Genomic DNA, 18,851 nt, shown 5'->3' with positions numbered 1-18,851 from the left:
GAGAAGATATCGTTTGGAAGGAGAGTTCCCTTCTAGTAAAACTTCGTGATTCAAAAATTCTGGTGTTCTTTATATTTCTCTTTTCTGTCTCTTTTCCCTACTTGGACCTGGTTGAGGCTCACCAACCTGACAACACTGTTCATGGGCAGTCATGACTTTGTCTCAAATGAGACGAAGGTAATGGTAAATGGTAAACGAAGGTAGCACATGGTGTCATCACTCATTTTGACCCATACAAGTTCTAACACACGATTCGTATTCCAAACAAAGGTTGTATACCAAGCAAATTTTTTCATGTCCAAACAGGATGTATACCAAACTGGACTTATTCTGAAGCAGACATATACCGAGGTACCACTGTATCAGAAAAACATTGAGTAAGGAAAGGGAGACATTTAGATAGATTTTATACCTCAGTGGCACAGCTAAATATTCATGAAATTACAATCAACTCTTACAATCTCACAAACCAGTATCATCATGATGGTCATCATATGAGCTTTAGAATGGTTTCTCAGACCTACCAATTGTCTGTAGTTCCGTAAAACCTGGTTGTTCCCTCACCCGTAATCAAAAAGAAAATAGATTTCCAAAAGCAAGAGTAACAAAATAATACAATACCCCCAAATTTCATGGTATCCAAGTTTCTCGATCCTCAGATTTTATGCCAAGTCCTAAATTCTTACAGTCCTCAGCTTCGCACTTTTGTGGTATACGAGTTGCACATTCCATTGGGGTCACAGATAGTAAAATATGTATACAACACATACTATGTATTGTATATATACAATACATAGCATGTATTGTATGTATACAATACATACTGTATATTATACACTCATACCTTGGTACTAAGGACCTCACTTTAACGGATTTTGGAAGCAGCAGACAAAATCTGGAGCAGCCAACTCAATTTGAGAGTCCTGTGCATTACAGATGGAGTTGTGGCAACCCTGAACATGAGGTCACTGCTTCAAGAACTGAGTGCTTGTTGCAGGTGGTCAGTTTCTTCACATAAGTGTAACAAGACATGTAGCTCATTGCTCCATGGCTTTTGCCCTTTTTATGTGTTGTTTGAATTGTTTGAATTTTGTAACCATGCCATCTGGAGGAAAAGTGACCTTGATACAATGCTCTCTCTCTCTCTCTCTCTCTCTCTCTCTCTCTCTCTCTCTCTCTCTCTCTCTCTCTCTCTCTCTCTCTCTCTCTCTCTATATATATATATATATATATATATATATATATATATATATATATATATATATATATATATATATTGCTGCACAACTACTTCATCATCTTCATTATCTCATCAATCATCATTGAGTACCTGTATTATTTTTTCTTATTATTAAGAATCAATAAATAGGCATTTTAGGGGTAATGTCAATATAATGCAGATTTAGCACTTCTTGGGTGTCTTTAGAACATAACCCCATGAAAAACTGTGGGTTCACTGTGTCGGTACTTACAGACAATTTTACTTCATTAGACTGATGATGTTGACCCTCTTAGTCAATGGCACCAAGGTATGAGTGTATATTGTTGCAACCACAATTCCCAGCCCCTTCACAAAGCTGCCGCACCTGGATCAGTCTTCTTGAGCCACCTCATGTGTGGACTCAGTGCAGGGCTCAAATATTGGTATACTGTGTCCCTTGTTACTCCTGCATCCTTTTCACAATAGGTCATAACACCAGGTCACACTAATTGAGGTCACCAGTCTGTTTTACCAAACTACAGACAAGGGAAATACTCTAACAACACTTAACACTGACAGCTGTGAAAGAATTGACAACCACATCTAGGAAAAACAGTTATAACATACAATAACACGTAGATGATTGTAGTATAACACCGCACCGGACATCCACCCTCTGTAACAAGTCCTCCCACTGTCCAACAGAATGTTATAACCTTAAGCCGAGTAGCGTCATTTACTGCCTCCTGGACGGCAGGCCTTGTCAGGACCTAAGGAGGGAGTAAAGTTCACTATACAGCTAATTACCTAAGTCCTCTGTGGCTGAACTGCATCAGCCAGCAGTAGCATTTAAGACAAAACAAAAGACATGAATAACTACTACGAGTGGATTCCCATGAACACACAGGAGGGTCATTCACCGCTCACTGCACGAACTCGGCCTGCACACATACGCAGCCGAGGAGTATAGTGAATGTTGTGCACAACTACCCTTTCTGGCAGATTACTATGGAAACTCCTATTCTATATAAGTAGGCCAAAGCATATGGCTGGTAATGACTGACTTATCCCCTTAAGGCAACTGACCAGACTAATTCTTATCTGCCTTATTCTCTGTCAAATATTAGAGCTCATCTCAGTACATCTGCTCCATTTAAGTGCTAGGTAGTGACTGACTGTGGGAAAGTGCACCCAACACTCTCCCTCTGCTGCTACAGGGAAGGAGGGTGTACAAGGAATAGGGGGTGGGACAACACACATACATACACCTGCCCACAATCTGCTCCTGCGCATGAACTAAACACTTTACTTCTAAAAATTCTACTGATTAAGCTAGGGGGGCTAGATAAATACTGATTACTTTATGGTCATCTTTTCTACTAAATACTGGGTGAGATTCAGATTGAATGGGCAAGGGGAAGTAAGGAAATTTATGTGGGGAATATGAGTGACTGCTTGAATAAATATCATTCTAGAAGCTTCAGGCTCAGTAGCTCTGTGTCCAGGACACACCTAAGTCTTGTCTCCAACCATCTCTCTTCTCATTACTCATTCATTATTCTTTTCTCATTCATTCTTACTACTTCTTTCATTTATATCACGTTATCTCACTGCACACAATATGTATTTTACTACCTGTGTAGAATTAACATACCTGAACATACAAATTCTTTATGTTAGCCACAACACTGTCATGCATGTGAGAGAAAGAGAGAGAGAGAGAGAGAGAGAGAGAGAGAGAGAGAGAGAGAGAGAGAGAGAGAGAGAGAGAGAGAGAGAGAGAGAGAGAGAGAGAGAGAGAGAGAGAGAGAGAGAGAGATTTTATTAGTAGTAATATTATTAGTAACTATTTGTGCTTAGTGTATTACTGCTTCAACTCCACACCTATAGGACTAGGCTTACAGGCGTAAATATCTATACTACAGCCGCATTAGACACAGTAATTATTACTTTTTTTTTTAAAGAAAAAAGTCCATCTAATGTGCCAGTGAACACAAATAATCTTCAATCTGTAGAACACCACCTCTCCTCTACTAAACCTCATGTTCTTTTCTCACCAAAACATATGTGTCTGAGGCAACTGACAACAGGCCTTTTCTGTTCCCTCCTACTTTTCCCTATCCTCATTTTCAGTCCAAAGCTGTATGTTGCATCTATGTGTGCAAAGACTTAACCTGCTCTCATGCCCATGCTCTTAAACCTTCTGAATTTCCCACCATCTGGCTATGACTACAAAGTCACTCTCAAACTAAATTTGTGTGTGCTATATACCTCTCACTATAAAATATTCTTTGACTACTTAACTTCCAAAGTGGAGCACATCCTGAATCTCTTCCCTTTTGCAGAGATCTCCATTCTTGGAGACTTCAATATTCACCACCAGCTTTGGCTTTCTTCTCCCTTCACTGACCATCCTGGTGAACTCTGCTATCCTCCAAAACTTACGAGCAACTGGTGCAATACTCTACTTGCATTTCTGACCATCTTGGAGATATGCCCAACATTCTTAACCTTTTCTTTACCTCTGATCCTTCTGCTTATGCTGTCACCCTATCTCTGTTGGGCTTCTCCAATCAGAACCACATATCTGTATCTTGTCCTATCACTCCAATCCCTCCTCAGGATATCCCAAAGTGGAGGTGCCTCTGGTGTTTTGCCTCTGCTAATTGGGAGGGGGACCTGAGGAGGTATTATTCTGATTTTCCTTAGAATGACTACTGCTTCCATGTCAGAGACCTGTCTGTGTGCTGAACGCATAATAGAAGTGACAGTTTCTGGCATGGAGGCGTACATTCCTCACTTTTCTCATGACCTAAATCTTCCAAACCTTGGTACAGCCTGTTCTCATGCTACACATGATAAAGTGGCCCATAAAGGATACTTGAGCCTGAATCTCATGCACTTAATATTTCTGCCAGAAATCATGCCTAGTCTGTTCTCCAACAAACCAAAAACTCCTTCATTAATAGAGTGTCAAAATCTTTCAAGATCCAACTCTCCTTGTGATTTCTGGCACCTAGCCAAAAACGTCTCCAATAACTTTGCTTCATCTTTCCCACCACTGCCATCTCATCCATTTCTAAAGCTGAACTTTTTGCTCGAACCTTTGCTAAAGGCTCTACCTTTGATGATTCAGAGCTTGTTCTTCCCTCTCCTCCACCATCTGACTACTTCATGCTACCCGTTAAGATCCTTCAGTGATGTTTTCCATGTTCTCGCTGGTTTAACCCTCATAAAGCTTATGGACATGAGGTTACCCCCTATTATTCTTTAAAACTGTGCCTTGCCTAGTCAAACTCATCCAACTCTTGTCTGTCAACATCTAGCTTTCCTTCTTGCTGGAAGTTTGCCTACATTCAGCCTGTTCCTAAAAAGGGTGACCATTCTAATAATTCAAACTACTGTCCTATTGCTTTAATTTCCTGCCTCTCTAAATTTTTTTAATCTATTCTCAACAGGAAGATTCCGACCATTCTATTGCTTGCTGCACAAAACATTTTCCTTTCATGCCTATTTTGTCAACCTCCCTAATGCAAGAGTTGACCAGTATTCTCAATTGTTCATCCCTTTCTCTGGTAAACTCTGGAGCTCCCTTCCTGCATCTATATTTCCTCCTTCCTATGACTTGAACTCTTTCAAGCATGAAGTTTCAAGACACTTATCAACTGTTACTGGACCATTCTACCTGATGTCACTTTGGGAGCTAGCATTTAGACGGCTTTTTCTTTTTTGTTGCCTTTGGCCAATGATCCTCTTACATCTACCAATGGTGGTGTAAGCAGGAGGTCAGATCTCTTTCAAGACTGTCCATTCCCAGGATTGCTGATTTCCTGCTATATCTTCGAGACATCAAGTCTCTGTCCTTGTCAACCATCAAAGACTACCATTACATGCTCATCAATGTCTTCTGTCGCAAAGACCTGGACGTCGACTCCAACCAAGATCTGCATGATCTAATTCACTTCTTCCACATAGAGGTTCTGAGGGAACTACTCCAAGTGCCATAATGGAACCTTGACATTGTCCTTGGGGCTCTCTGTGGTCTGCTCTTTGAACCTCAGTTTGTGGCTTGCTTATGGAACCTCACCAAAAGAAACTATTCCTTGTTGCCTTAGCAACTGCCAAATGCATGAGAGAGCTTCAGGCTGTCTCCTCTAAGGTAGCCTTTCAGTGAGGTAATTCCCTATTGGCTCACCTACCGGAGTTCCTTGGTAACAGAGTCCCCTCTTCAATCCTTTGCCTTGGGAGTTTCTTCTGAAGAATCTTTTTAAGCTTATTGGGGACGAAGAGGAAAAACTTTGCTGTCCAGTTTGTGTTGTCCAGTTTGAGCACTGAAGCACTATCTGAAAGCTATACAATACCTCCACTCCAGATCCAGGAACACTTGGTTTGGTGCCCTTCAGGACTCATCCCGTGTCTAAGAACAATGTGTCTTTCTTCATAGGGGAGACCATCAAGACATCCTACCCCACTTTGGCCAAGGAGGACCTTCCATTCTTTAAAATCACACCACACAGTGTTGCCACATTTTTTAATTGGCATGAGAATCAGTCTCTTGATGATTTTGGAGCTGGCAACGTGCAGGATCAGTTTGGTGTTTGCTGACCACTACTTGAGGACATATGACATGTCATTCCTTGGGGCCTGTCATTGCTGGGGTCAGATTGGTGTCTTGACCTCCTAGGTTCCTGTCCAGATAGATTGATTGTTACTCTCCTTAATGTGTATGCAGGCCCCACCTCCTCATCAAGTCTCCACCTGTGGTGGTAAGTCACAGGGGTGCATCAGGTCCTTCCTTATCTGTGGTTATGCTACTTTCCCTGATATTTGGCCTTGTATATGCAATGTATATGATATAGGTAAGTTCTTAAAAAAATGCATTTTATTTTCAAAATTACATTTTCTTACCATCTGAATTATTGACAAATTTTTTTATTGGTCCTGGATTACTTTAGTCTAGGACCAAACAAAAAATTAACTCTGGATCCCAGCCGGTGAAGTATCGAGAGAGAGAGAGAGAGAGAGAGAGAGAGAGAGAGAGAGAGAGAGAGAGAGAGAGAGAGAGAGAGAGAGAGAGAGAGAGAGAGAGAGAGAGAGAGAGAGAGAGAGAATGGTTTTTCCTGAAACACTGCCCGTAAATCTGCTTAACTAATGGGTGCTGTTGTGCAGGTTTCTCATCAACATTGACTGTGGCTGAAATAGCTGACTGCATGGCATTCTTGGTACTGCAACCCAATCCTCTCTCTATTTTAAACTCTTGCAACAAGAAATATAACAAAAAGTTTTGGGGGGCTAAAATGGATCAACTTTCCAGCAGATACAAACTGACATCCATCGTTTGATATGTGACCCATACTGGAGTTATGTATCCTTTCTCCATGACTGAAGCAGGAATTCAGCCATCAAAGATTTTGTCCAAGAGGATTATGGCTGTTAACATTAACCTTAGGGCCCATCATTGTATGTGAGACAGGTCTTTTGGAAAGACTTGGGAAGAATGCCTTTGGAAATCACACCTTGGTTGATCAAAATCAGTAGATAACATTGCCCCTTTCTTCCTGATTTTATTTATTTTTTTTTCAATGTCCTGCCAAAGACACTGAAAATTTTACAGAACACTTTGGAAATAAAGGCTTCAATATCCATTCAGCATTTGTGTTCTCAACCTGCCTCAACACTGTTGAGCCTTTTGATGTATTCCGCTGATACGGTAATTCCTCTTGACTGGGCCCAATCCAAAATTTGTTCTGTTATTACTTTGTGGTGCTAGTCTATAAAGGCAATAACAGTGGTGTTAACAAAGTGAAGGTGGATGTGAGTGTGTTTGCAATGCTTACAAAAAAAATTTTAAGCCCAATATAATAAGGCATATAGTTCCAAACAATTCATATGGTCTAATGTATCATGAGCCCAATGACCTCTTTGTTACCAGCTTTAGCCTCCCCTCAGCTTGTTAGGCAGGCACCAGTGTGTATTTCTAGTTTTTGGAGGACAGGTGAGCAGTGATTTGGTTTGAAAATCTATTATAGATCTACCAACTGATCATGTCTTTGGCAATGCCATCTAGGGTAATTACAGAATTGTAATTGCCTCTGTTCAGCTCCCTTGCTATTAGAGAGAGAGAGAGAGAGAGAGAGAGAGAGAGAGAGAGAGAGAGAGAGAGAGAGAGAGAGAGAGAGAGAGAGAGAGAGAGAGAGAGAGAGAGAGAGAGAATTAAGGTATAATTTCCTATCCTACCTATTCCTAACCATTAACCAGTGTTTCTTTGTAGGTCTAGCAGTGTTGGCAGTTGCTGCAGCCACCAATTCTACCACTTTTGTTGGCAAACGGTCCATTGAGGATGACTCAACTCTTTATTTTCTAGACCAGGTGAGGCAGTGTAAATGTGAAGGCTTGAGATGATGAGATTGTGCATTTCAATATGAGCAGTTTCAGAAGTGCAAGTTTTTACACCCATCTTTATACAGTAGGGTACTTGACAACAAACATGATTCGTCCCAGTGTAGTGTTTGTTATGGCAAATGTGCGTTATGGCAGCTGAAGAACCTTTGGAAAAAAATTTATTGGTTCCAGGGGACCAGAAAATAATATAGAAATTCCACAATAAAAAAAAAAAAAAAAACATCAAAATGAACACATTTGCCCTACAACATTTGAGATAATGCAACTAATATACACAGTACCCTCCCAGTTTCACACCCTGTCCTAAAATTCTTACCACCCTGAGTTTCATGCTGCTTTGACAAGTATTGGTCCCATTTACCTTCTGTTGGTATCACGCATATACTTAGAGTAAACTACCCCACAAGGGGGAGTTGTAAGATGTTGACCTAAAAATTTTTTTCCTTCAATTTATTTATTTTTTTTATTCATTTATTTATTTATTTATTTAATTTTTTTTTTTTTTTGGCATATACAAGATACAAATTTTGATACAAATTTTTTACCTTATGCAATGAGGCATCCTGTCATGAATTTCCGCACAATTACACACCATGATACAGGTATGATCAAATTTTTTCCCATATTTTTTTCAGAGGTATTTTTCTTTAGTCTTCCGTGAAAATCTATGCTTCTAATGAGAACTTTAGCTATAAGTAATATTTTCTGAAATCTATATCCACGAATAAAAATATATATTTTCTTCGTAAATCAAATGAAAATCAAATGAAAATCTATGCTTCTAATGAGAACTTTAGCTATAAGTAATATTTCCTGAAATCTATATTCACGAATAAAAATATATATTTTCTTCGTAAATCCAACAAATAATCAATGTATCTGCATCAGATATCCTTTGCATTAATATTTTATTGATTTTAAATGGTGGAACACTGGTTTTTACTATGAAATATGATGAAATATAATAAAATTTGTGTGAAATCAAGCATCAAATCATGATTCACTTTAGGCCTACATACAAAACCAATCAGAGTAACTAAAGGATAATATCGCTGCTTTTTTCCACATATCCAGATGAATATATGTGAATTTCAACTCCCTAGCTGCAATAGGCAAAGTACACCAACTCCTTCAACTTTATGGCTTGATTTCTCAAAATGGCAGTTTTGGCATCATAAAAAATATCTCTGCAGTTCCTGTTATACAAATATGTCCTATTGCAGTTTATAAAAGTATGAGAAACAAATAATGTCCATTAAAATTATTGTTTGAAGTTGATTTCAATTTTTGTCAAATATTTGAATGACAATTTTTTTTGTATTTTTCATCAAACTTTAAAAATATTTTTTACTATTGTATAAGAAAAACAATAGTAGACCTTAATTTACTATCCTTCCTGATTAAAATGCTTTTTAATTAAAGAAATTGGTCAATAAATAAGGGAGGAGTTACAAGAACATGACCTGTTTAATATGGGATCTGCCATTTTACAACCACCCTCTCCTGTAAGTCAGAGCTTTCTCTCTTTTCCATGCCATCCCCCCCCCTATCTCTCTCTCTCTCTCTCTCTCTCTCTCTCTCTCTCTCTCTCTCTCTCTCTCTCTCTCTCTCTCTCTCTCTCTCTCTGAAAGTAAGAACAACCCTAAGAATTGCTAAATGAATAAGACTGATTGATAATGAAAATTGAATTACAAATATGAGTGAGGAATGATGAAATGAAAATGACAAAATGAATGAGGGAGTGTGGTATCACTCCCTTGTTCTTTACCTCTGACAGATAAGAGGGAGGGGAGGTGACAAGGAAGGAGGTTTGAGACAAGAAGAAAGAAGGTAAAGGAATGGAAAAATGGGAGGAAGGGATAGGTGAGGGATAGATGAGCAGCACCTCACACAGCTGATGAGTTAGTATTACAATTTTTAGTTTGTTATTCTGATTAAATTTTAAGCAAAATTTCAGTGCTTGTTATTCTGATTAAATTTTTATTAAAATTTCAGTGCTCGCATGTATGGCAAATTTGTCAAAATTTCAGTGCTTGTTATTGATTAAATTTTTAATTAAAATTTCAGTGCTCACACAAATGGCAAGTTCATCTTGCCAGTTTTGGTTCATTATTCTGATTAAATATTTAGTAAAATTCCAGTGCTCGCACGAATGGTGAGTCTGTTATGCCAGTTTTGGTTTGTTATTCTGATTAAATATTTATTAAAATTTCAGTGTGTTATTGCAATTGTGTGTTATAACAACTGTATGTTGTCACATTCCCTTATTTTTCTCATTTTAGGAGTGGAATAATCCTTATTGTTCACTCTATACAAATCTTACCAGGCAGTCTCCATTGCAGTTTATTTTCCATGCAACACAAAATATATCCATCATCTTAGATACACCAAACTTAATGAGCTGATTGAAGCTGATGAGAAGAAAAAATAAAAATAAATAAATAAATTAATTAATTAAATAAATTAAATAAATTAATTAATTAAATTAATTAATAAAATAAATAAATGAATGTTGAGGTCCTTGAGCTCACCTTTCCATTCAAGCATTCATACTTGGTCTACATTCAAGAGAAGGGAATGGACTGATATAAAAAAATAAGGGAAGAGATGAATTATAAAGACTGTAAAAAAATGAAGATGGGATTATATTCATGAGATCCTTTTTGACAACAGTAACATCTGGAACAATAAAAATACACTACAGTTTGCAGAAGAAATGAGAAAAAGAACAAAAAACTTAAGTAATATTTGAGAAAAACAAGAGAGCATAGCATATATACCACAGACAAAGCAGCACCAGGAGGAACAGTTGCAAAGGCTAAACCTCCCAACTGTTGTATGTATATATATTCCAGCAGGGTAGTAATTTAATGGTGATGGTTGTTAATTTAAGTTTAACAGTTCTCCACCTTAATAAGTGGATGAACCAGGATCTGGGACCACAGTTCCAACTCCTAGCCCCAAGCCTTTATGAGCCTGCTCCGAATGTGGTGCAGTTAGCTACACTTGGAGTGATCATTCACACCCCAGCTACTACACAGAACAGCTACTCCACTCTCATTTAGCCTACTCCAAGTACACATTCCACCCAGGATTCCAGCTAAGTACCTAAATATGGCTCAGGCCTGTGCACTGGTGGGTGCTTACCTTAAACTTAAGTCTGCCTCCCTACAAAATGAATTTCATTCTCTAACCTAGCCTTAGCCTATTTATATGAAGTTTGCCATACAACCTTGAAATTGACTGCAAGAGGTTCCCAAGGACCTTTAGTGATATTTCATGAGGAGGAGGCAGTAGGCACCTGCTGAAACTATAATTACTCCCAGTGAGGTCTAAAGCACAGGATAAGGGGGTGCTGTGAACTTATCATTAAACCCAGCTGTGACCTCACTGAACATTTCCCTTTGTGTCTCACAACACAAAGGGGCAGTCACAGACTGCTCTCTAAAGACAACTCTCTTCCTCTACACAAAATTACAAGCACCAAATAAAACACACAACCTTCACTCAAAATTTAAAAATTATCATGGCGACTCCTACACCAGCCTCGTAGTCCCCATCTGGGGAAGGGACCACAAATGTCTCCCAGTCAGACTGCCCTTCTGACAACGACCCTAAGTGCCTTGACACCCCCCTCAACTTTTTCTTCATTAAATTCTGCAACATCCGTGGTCTAAGATCTAATTTTTAATCTGTAGAACACCACCCTTCCTATTTTAAACCTCACTGAAACTCAGGTGTCTGAAGCAACTGACAGTAGCCCCTTTTTTGTTCCTTCCTATTTTCTCTATCCTCATTTTCAATCCAAAGCTGAATGTTGCGTTAATGTGCGCAATGACTTAACCTGCTCTCGTGCCCACACTCTTGAATCTTTGAATTTTCCACCATCTGGCTACAACTGCAGAGTCACTCTGTAACTAAATTTACCTGTGCCCTATACCTCTCACCTAACTCTTCTGACTATAAGAAATTTTTTGATTACTTAACTTCCAAAGTGGAGCACATTCTGACTCTCTTCCCTTTTGCAGAGATCTCTATTCTTGGAGACTTCAGTGTTCACCACTAGCATTAGCTTTCCTCCCCCTTCACTGACCATCCTGGTGAACTAGTCTTCAACTTTGCTATCCTTCACAATCTAGAGCAATTGGTGCAACACCTTACTCTTATTCCTGGCCATCTTTGAGATACACCCAACATTCTTGACCTTTCCTGACCTCTAATCCTTCTGCTTATGCTGTCATCCTCTCTTCTCTGTTGGGCTCCTCCGATCACAATCTCGTATCTGTATCTTGTCCTATCGCTCAAATCCCTCCTCAGGATCCCCCTAAGCAAAGGTGCCTCTGGCGTTTTGCCTCTGCTAGTTGGGGGGACCTGAGGAGGTATTTTCCTGATTTTCCATGGAATGACTACTGCTTCCATGTCAGAGACCCATCTTTGTGTGCCAAGTGCATAACAGAGGTGATAGTGTCTCACATGGAGGTCTACATTCCTTACTCTTTTTCTCGACCTAAACCTTCCAAACCTTTGTTTAATACTGCTTCTTCTCGTACTATACATGATAGAGAGGTGGCCCACAAAAGGTACTTGAGCCTTCCATCACCAGAATCTCATGCACTTTATATTTCTTCCCGGAACCATGCCAAGTCTGTTCTCCAACTAGTCAAAAACTACTTCGTTAACAGTGTCAAAATCTTTCAAGATCTAACTCCCCTCATGACTTCTGGCATCTAGCCAAAATATCTCCAATAACTTTGCTTCTTCTTCTTTCCCTACTTTATTTCAATCAGTTGGCACCACTGCTATCACATCTATCTCTAAAGCTGAACTCTTCACTCAGACCTTTGCTAGAAATTCTACCTTGGACGATTCAGGGCTTGTTCCTCCCTCTCCTCCACTGACTACTTCATGCTAGTTATTAAAATTCTTCACAATGATGTTTTCCATGCCCTCGCTGGCCTAAACCCTCGGAAGACTTGTGGACCTGATGGGGTCCCTCCTATTGTTCTCCAAAACTGTGCCTCCATGCTTGCACCTTGCCTAATCAAACTCTTTCATCTCTGTCTGTCAACATCTACCTTTCCTTCTTGCTGGAAGTTTGCCTACATTCAGCCTGTACCTAAAAAGGGATGACCATTCCAAACTCTCAAACTACCATCCTGTTGCTTTAATTTCCTGCCTATTTAAAGTTTTTAATCTATCCTCAACAGGAAGATTCTTAAACATCTATCACTTCACTATCTTCTATCTGATCGCCAGTATGGGTTCCGTCAGGGCCGCTCTACTGGTGATCTTCTGGCTTTCCTTACTGAGTCTTAGTCATCCTCTTTTAGAGATTTTGGTGAAACTTTTGCTGTTGCCTTGGATATGTCAAAAGCTTTTGATAGAGTCTGGCACAAAGCTTTGACTTCCAAACTACCCTCCTACGGCTTCTATCCTTCTCTCTGTAACTTCATCTCAAGTTTCCTTTCTGACCGTTCTATTGCTGCTGTGGTAGACAGTCACTGTTCTCCTAAATCTATTGACAGTGGTGTTCCTCAGGGTTCTGTCCTGTCACTCACTGTCTTCTTATCATTCATTAGTAACCTTCTAAACCAAACTTCTTGTCCTATCCACTCCTACGCTGATGATACCACCCTGCACTTTTTCATGTCTTTTTGTAGACATCTAACCCTTCAGGAAGTAAACATTTCATGCCACACAATGCCTGACTTCTGATCTTTCTAAAATTTCTGATTGGGGCAGAGCAAACTTGATATTGTTCAGTGCCTCAAAAACTCAATTCCTCCATCTATCAACTTGACACAACCTTCCAGACAATTATCCCCTCTTCTTCAGTGACACTCAACTGTCCCCCTCCTCTGCACTTTAACATCCTCAGTCTGTCCTTTACTTATAATCTGAACTGGAAACTTTGCATCTCATCTCTAGCTAAAACAGCTTCTATGAAGTTAGGCATTCTGAGATGTCTCTGCCAGTTTTTCTCACCAGCTGCTAACCCTGTACAGGGGCTTTATCTGTTCATGTATGGAGTATGCTTCACATGTCTGGTGGGGGTTCCACTCATACCGCTCTTCTAGACAGGGTGGAATCAAAAACTTTTCATCTCATGAACTCCTCTCTTCTAACTGACTATCTTCAGCCTGTCTCATTGCCGCAATGTTGCATCTTTAGCTGTCTTCTACCACTATTTTCATGTTAACTGCTCTTCTGATCTTGTTAATTGCATGCCTCCCCTCCTCCCATGGCCTTGCTGCACAAGACTTTCTTCTTTCTCTCACCCCTATTCTGTCCACCTCTCTAATGCAAGAGTTAACCAGTATTCTCAATCATTCATCCCTTTTTCTGGTAAACTCTGGATCTCCCTGCCTGCTTCTGTATTTCCATCTTCCTATGACTTGAATTCTTTCAAGAGGGAGGTTTCAAGACAGTTGTACTTGAACTTTTGACTACTGCTTTGGACCCTTTTCTGGGACTGGCATCTCAGTGGGGTTTTTTTTTTATTGGATTTTTGTTGCCCTTGGCCAGTGTCCCTGCTACATAAAAAAAATAAATAAATAAAAAGTAAATAAATAAATAAAGTTGGAATTTTGAAAAGTTGGTAAAGGCTGAACCCGCATTATGCCAACTTACTGTATACCTATTTGATTTACTTACTTATTTTGAGAGAGAGAGAGAGAGAGAGAGAGAGAGAGAGAGAGAGAGAGAGAGAGAGAGAGAGAGAGAGAGAGAGAGAGAGAGAGAGAGAGAGAGAGAGAGAGAGAGAGAGAGCCTATTATTGATACCGATTCTTGTGAAAACTGTACTATATGTGACCTAGTTATGTTAATCTACTGTACTGAATACAGGTCAGCCATCACTAATCCAGCATTATTGGGACCTGTAGGAAGCTGGTTTGGTGATTTTGCCAGATTACTGAGGTTAGGTTAGAATACACTTAACCCAGCAGTTAACCACCTCATCCTACCTTTGAAATACCCTATAAATCAGTACAAATTGATTATTAAGTGGAGCTGTATTGATACCACCTATTACACCAATACCAATACTTCATTTCTGGCCAATACTGATAGTATCAGTAGAGCTGTTAGCAAAGAAAATTAGCAATTTTTTTTTCTATATGTCACAAACTGTCAAAAACCCATTGCTGTATAATTCATGCAAGCTTCACACAGACACACAGCTGTCAAGTTTTTTTCAGAAGTTCAGTCTTATTTTTATGCCTAATGTTTAGTGTTTGCACTTTACACAATGAGGAACATTTCCTTTATTCACTGAACCCATGGCTGGATTAGCTCCAGCCATGGGTTCAGTGAATAAAGGAAATGTTCCTAAGCAGGTTTAATAAATAATAAAATGGAGAAAAATAAATCAGAGTAGCTTCCCTGTGTTTGGAGGTGATGCCAGTTGTTTATGCAGCAAATAACTGCTGCTGCTTCTTGTGACCCTATTTTGCTTTGTAATGTCTCTAAGGTCAACAACTCCTTACTTCAGTTATTTTTGTACTGCTCCTGTTTCATTATTACACTGCAGCCTCAGTCCTTTTTTTTCCCAACTTGGTGTTAGGAAAGCTTTTAATACATTTTGTCTTCCCAACAAACAGTAGCAGCAGCAGGTTGGTGTGGCAAATTGGGAAATTTGAAACTACACCAGCCAAAATTTGTGCCAGATTAATGATGGAGTCCAATTAGTGACTGTTAAGTGATGTCGACCTGTATAAGCCTTTTCTCCTACCCTTCTATAGCTACTTTAGATTCCCTAACCTCAGTTCTCCCATAAAATATTACTTAACTACACTAACAGTGATTCAGCAACTAAAATCATGTTCAGGAAACTTCTCCCTGTGGTTAAGGAGAGAATAACATATACAACATGGAGTATATACATGAGTGGACATACACTGAGATGATTGATAGATAAATAGTATCAGACTTAAATTTTTTCCCCACTGAAGATCGCCTTCAAAATGTATGTCTTATACTTTGAAAAAAAGATTACTTAGAAATTACAGCAATTCTGGTATGTGTTTTCTCTGCTGGTTTGATTTAAATCTAAAATAACTAATATTGTGTCCTTGTGGATGGTCATGGCTGCTTTTTTACAAATGCCTATTACCAGTTACCGTATATTTAAGCTTTGTTGACTGACAGCTGTGGCACATCAGCATCTTCAATTACAGCAAGTGCCATTGCAAAGCTTTCATTTCAATGAATATCAAATAACTTAAACATGCAGTCTTCTTTGCAGCTACATGGTGAAGGCACTGAAAGTAAGGATAGGCTCAGGGAGCTCTTGGCTGCTCCTCTGATGACACACGCCTTCTCCTCTTCCCCGTGGTGCTCCAAGCGAGTGATTTGTGATGTCATGACTTACCTCCCAGACCACTACCTCTTTGCTTTTGAGAAGGAGCTCCAGCTGTTTCTTGACATGTATGTTATGCCTGTTTCCCTATCCTAATGTGTGATGATTAAGTTCTGCTGATGTTATTTGATAAGTTCTGCTACTCACAGCAGCCACAAGCTCTCTTATCCTTCATCTTTATTTATAATTCATTGTATCACTTGGCGACAATATTTAACATTACAAAAACAGTTCCTCATGCATAAAATTTAACCTGTATGAACTCTAATCATTACATCTTTTTCCCTTGACAGGCTAAATAGTGGTAGAGATGAAGACTATTCCCTGAAGAAGACTGCTGATGGCTTTCTTAAGGCTGTTAAACAGAAACAGTGTGATCAATATACATGTGGGGATGAACAGGTGGATTCTTCACAGATACTGCCAGAAACATCTGGTCCTCGCTAAGGAAAGACCACAGCTTCCAGCTAATATAAATAGACAGGGCACTGGCAGCCACAGGACTGGTTGAGAGGGAGTGAGAATCACTACCATACATGAGACTTTAGTGCAGTGAGATAGAATCAGTGACAATAAATGCTTAACATGTAAAAAACAACACTATCAACAGTTTTACTGATAAGCACATACATATTTGTTACTGAAGGTAGTGGAAGCATAGTTGTGTACATATGTAAAGTAAAAAGAGTAGGATGACATTTGGCAGGTTAGGACGAGGTACATTGCACTGTGGCATATGATTGTCACTCTGGGTGCTTTATGTAATATGAAAGTCACTCTGGGTGCTTTATATAATATGAAAGTATGTTGTGGTGCATAAAATGTGATGATAAAGGGAGGGATGTATACTAGTAATGTATATGATAGATATGTTATGTAAGAATGCAAAGATAAGAATCAGTAAAGAAAAGTTCTCATAATATGAAAGTAATTAATAAACAAATAATGATGACACAAAGAATACATATACATTAATACTTTCTATGACTTCAAGGAACATATTTTTGTGGCAGCAAGCACTTTTGAGGACAGCCAGGAGGAGGGAGATGCTCGTCTCTGAACTGTATACATTTGATGTGTCTGTCAAGCTTAATCACATCTTATCCATGATAAAATTACATAGAATATTTTTGGGATCCACTGATGAACATGAGGCACTTAGTTCTGGAAGTCAATAAGTGCCACTTGTAAAAAAAATAGAAAAATGGCATTCAAAGTTTTATAATGTTCAAAATGGTATATCTTGGAAACCAGCCACATAATTTTGATGGATTGTGCATGAAAACATTGCTGAATGTCTTGACTATGGAGTGAGCCCACTAAAAATGCTATAGCTCATCAGTATTTTGAATGATGAAGTAATTTGAATATGATTGCATTCACTATCATATTAAAAAATCAATAATAAATCAAATAAAAAATCAATAATAATCAAGTACTTTATATATTACAATGAAACTCATACATAATGCTAAAGAATGTTGGATATGGCCTATATATATATATATATATATATATATATATATATATATATATATATATATATATATATATATATATATATATATATATATAAGAAAAAAATAGAATCTGATAGAGAGAATGATAACAGGATAAAACAGAATATGTGTACAATATAAACTGCACAATAATGGTAAAAAAAAAGAATATTACATAATTTTCTACTCCAAGAAACTGTAATATGGTGTACTTACACAAAATTTTGTTCATATGGGCCCACAGACCTTGCCTTCACAACTTTACCAGAATGAAAATATGTATATTCTTGGCCCAGATTTCTCTGTGCAACATTTTTCATCCAATTCTCAGGGTTGTGCTTCTTTGGCATGCCAGATGATGTACTAGGCTGATTGATATCACTCATGCAAGCACAAAAACACTGCATGCAAATGAAAAAGCACAAGATAAAAGTGTAATCCAAGGAAGATGTGCACAACACTCTCCATATGTATTGGAGAGTGTTGCAATGAGTACTGTGATTGGCTGATCAACCAGATGCTATCCATCAAATAATGTGATTGGCTAAGTGTGGCTGCCATTTTTAAAAATAGTGTCACTCATCAACTTCCTGCTTACAGAACGTGACAGCCTCTCCTCATCCAGCAACAAAGCACAACAATACTTGTAGATAAAGGGAATTTCAACCACTTACGCACTTCCAGAGGAGTGTCCCTATGCCTCTAAGATAGAAGGATGGCTGGGGAATACAGTGGTTTGCCTAACTCAGTTTGGGCAGGGGGTGGTGCTTATTGACTTCCTGAACTAAGCACCTCACATCTTCTATGTTATTCAGGTTGTCCCTGAGTTCATCATGTGGTTAATGATGTGCCTGGGGTAATCATCTAGTGAAGCATTAGGGCATCCTTAGTGTGAAGTGTTTTATACCAGCAAGAATATTGTGAACAACTTTGTCATTCTATAGGAAATGCTCAAGAATAAAGATACAGTAAGCAGGGAACTGATAAACAAAATTTATTTACTGTTAACATTAGAATTGTTTATGAAATTATTTAGGCTTGTATCTAAATTATTTTCATTCTTGCTTGGAAGGCCAGTTGTATGAAATCATTATAAATATAATTATCATTACTATTGGTACTATTATTACAAGTGAAACACCTCAGTATATGACAAGTGAAAGTTGCTACACACCAAGCAACTGTGTGCATATAACTCTCTCAAGGACAGCAGCCTGTGGGTGGGAAGAGAGGGTGTGGGGGAGACTGATGGGTGGTTGCATGCATGTTGCTCATCAAAAGCACCATAAGACATCCACCAGCTTTGATTCCTTATAAATGAAAACACTGTTACACAACCATTCAATACACTTAATTTTGCATCCAATGGTATGCCTCTGGTCACACTCAGA

At 38.7% G+C, this 18,851-nt stretch overlaps 1 protein-coding gene across 7 annotated transcripts in view; it reads left to right on the top strand.

Annotated features, from left to right (window-relative positions):
* LOC135116190 (uncharacterized) overlaps positions 1 to 18,574 on the top strand; it is a 108,386-nt gene extending 89,812 nt beyond the window's left edge. For 6 of the 7 annotated variants that reach the window (XM_064033510.1, XM_064033508.1, XM_064033505.1 and 3 more), the window contains 3 exons: positions 7,473 to 7,570; positions 15,836 to 16,029; positions 16,255 to 18,574. In XM_064033510.1, the coding sequence (XP_063889580.1) occupies positions 7,473 to 7,570; positions 15,836 to 16,029; positions 16,255 to 16,408 (446 nt within the window). In that variant the 3' untranslated portion in view covers positions 16,409 to 18,574. The remainder of the gene's footprint in view (positions 1 to 7,472; positions 7,571 to 15,835; positions 16,030 to 16,254) is intronic. The other variant, XM_064033507.1, reaches the window with a different exon arrangement.
* The last annotated feature ends 277 nt before the right edge of the window (positions 18,575 to 18,851 follow it).

The sequence above is a fragment of the Scylla paramamosain genome, chromosome 30 (assembly GCF_035594125.1).
Source record: "Scylla paramamosain isolate STU-SP2022 chromosome 30, ASM3559412v1, whole genome shotgun sequence".
Classification (NCBI taxonomy): domain Eukaryota; kingdom Metazoa; phylum Arthropoda; class Malacostraca; order Decapoda; family Portunidae; genus Scylla; species Scylla paramamosain.
The sequence above is the reverse complement of the archived record's forward strand: the minus strand, read 5'-3'. Positions and strand labels throughout refer to the sequence as shown.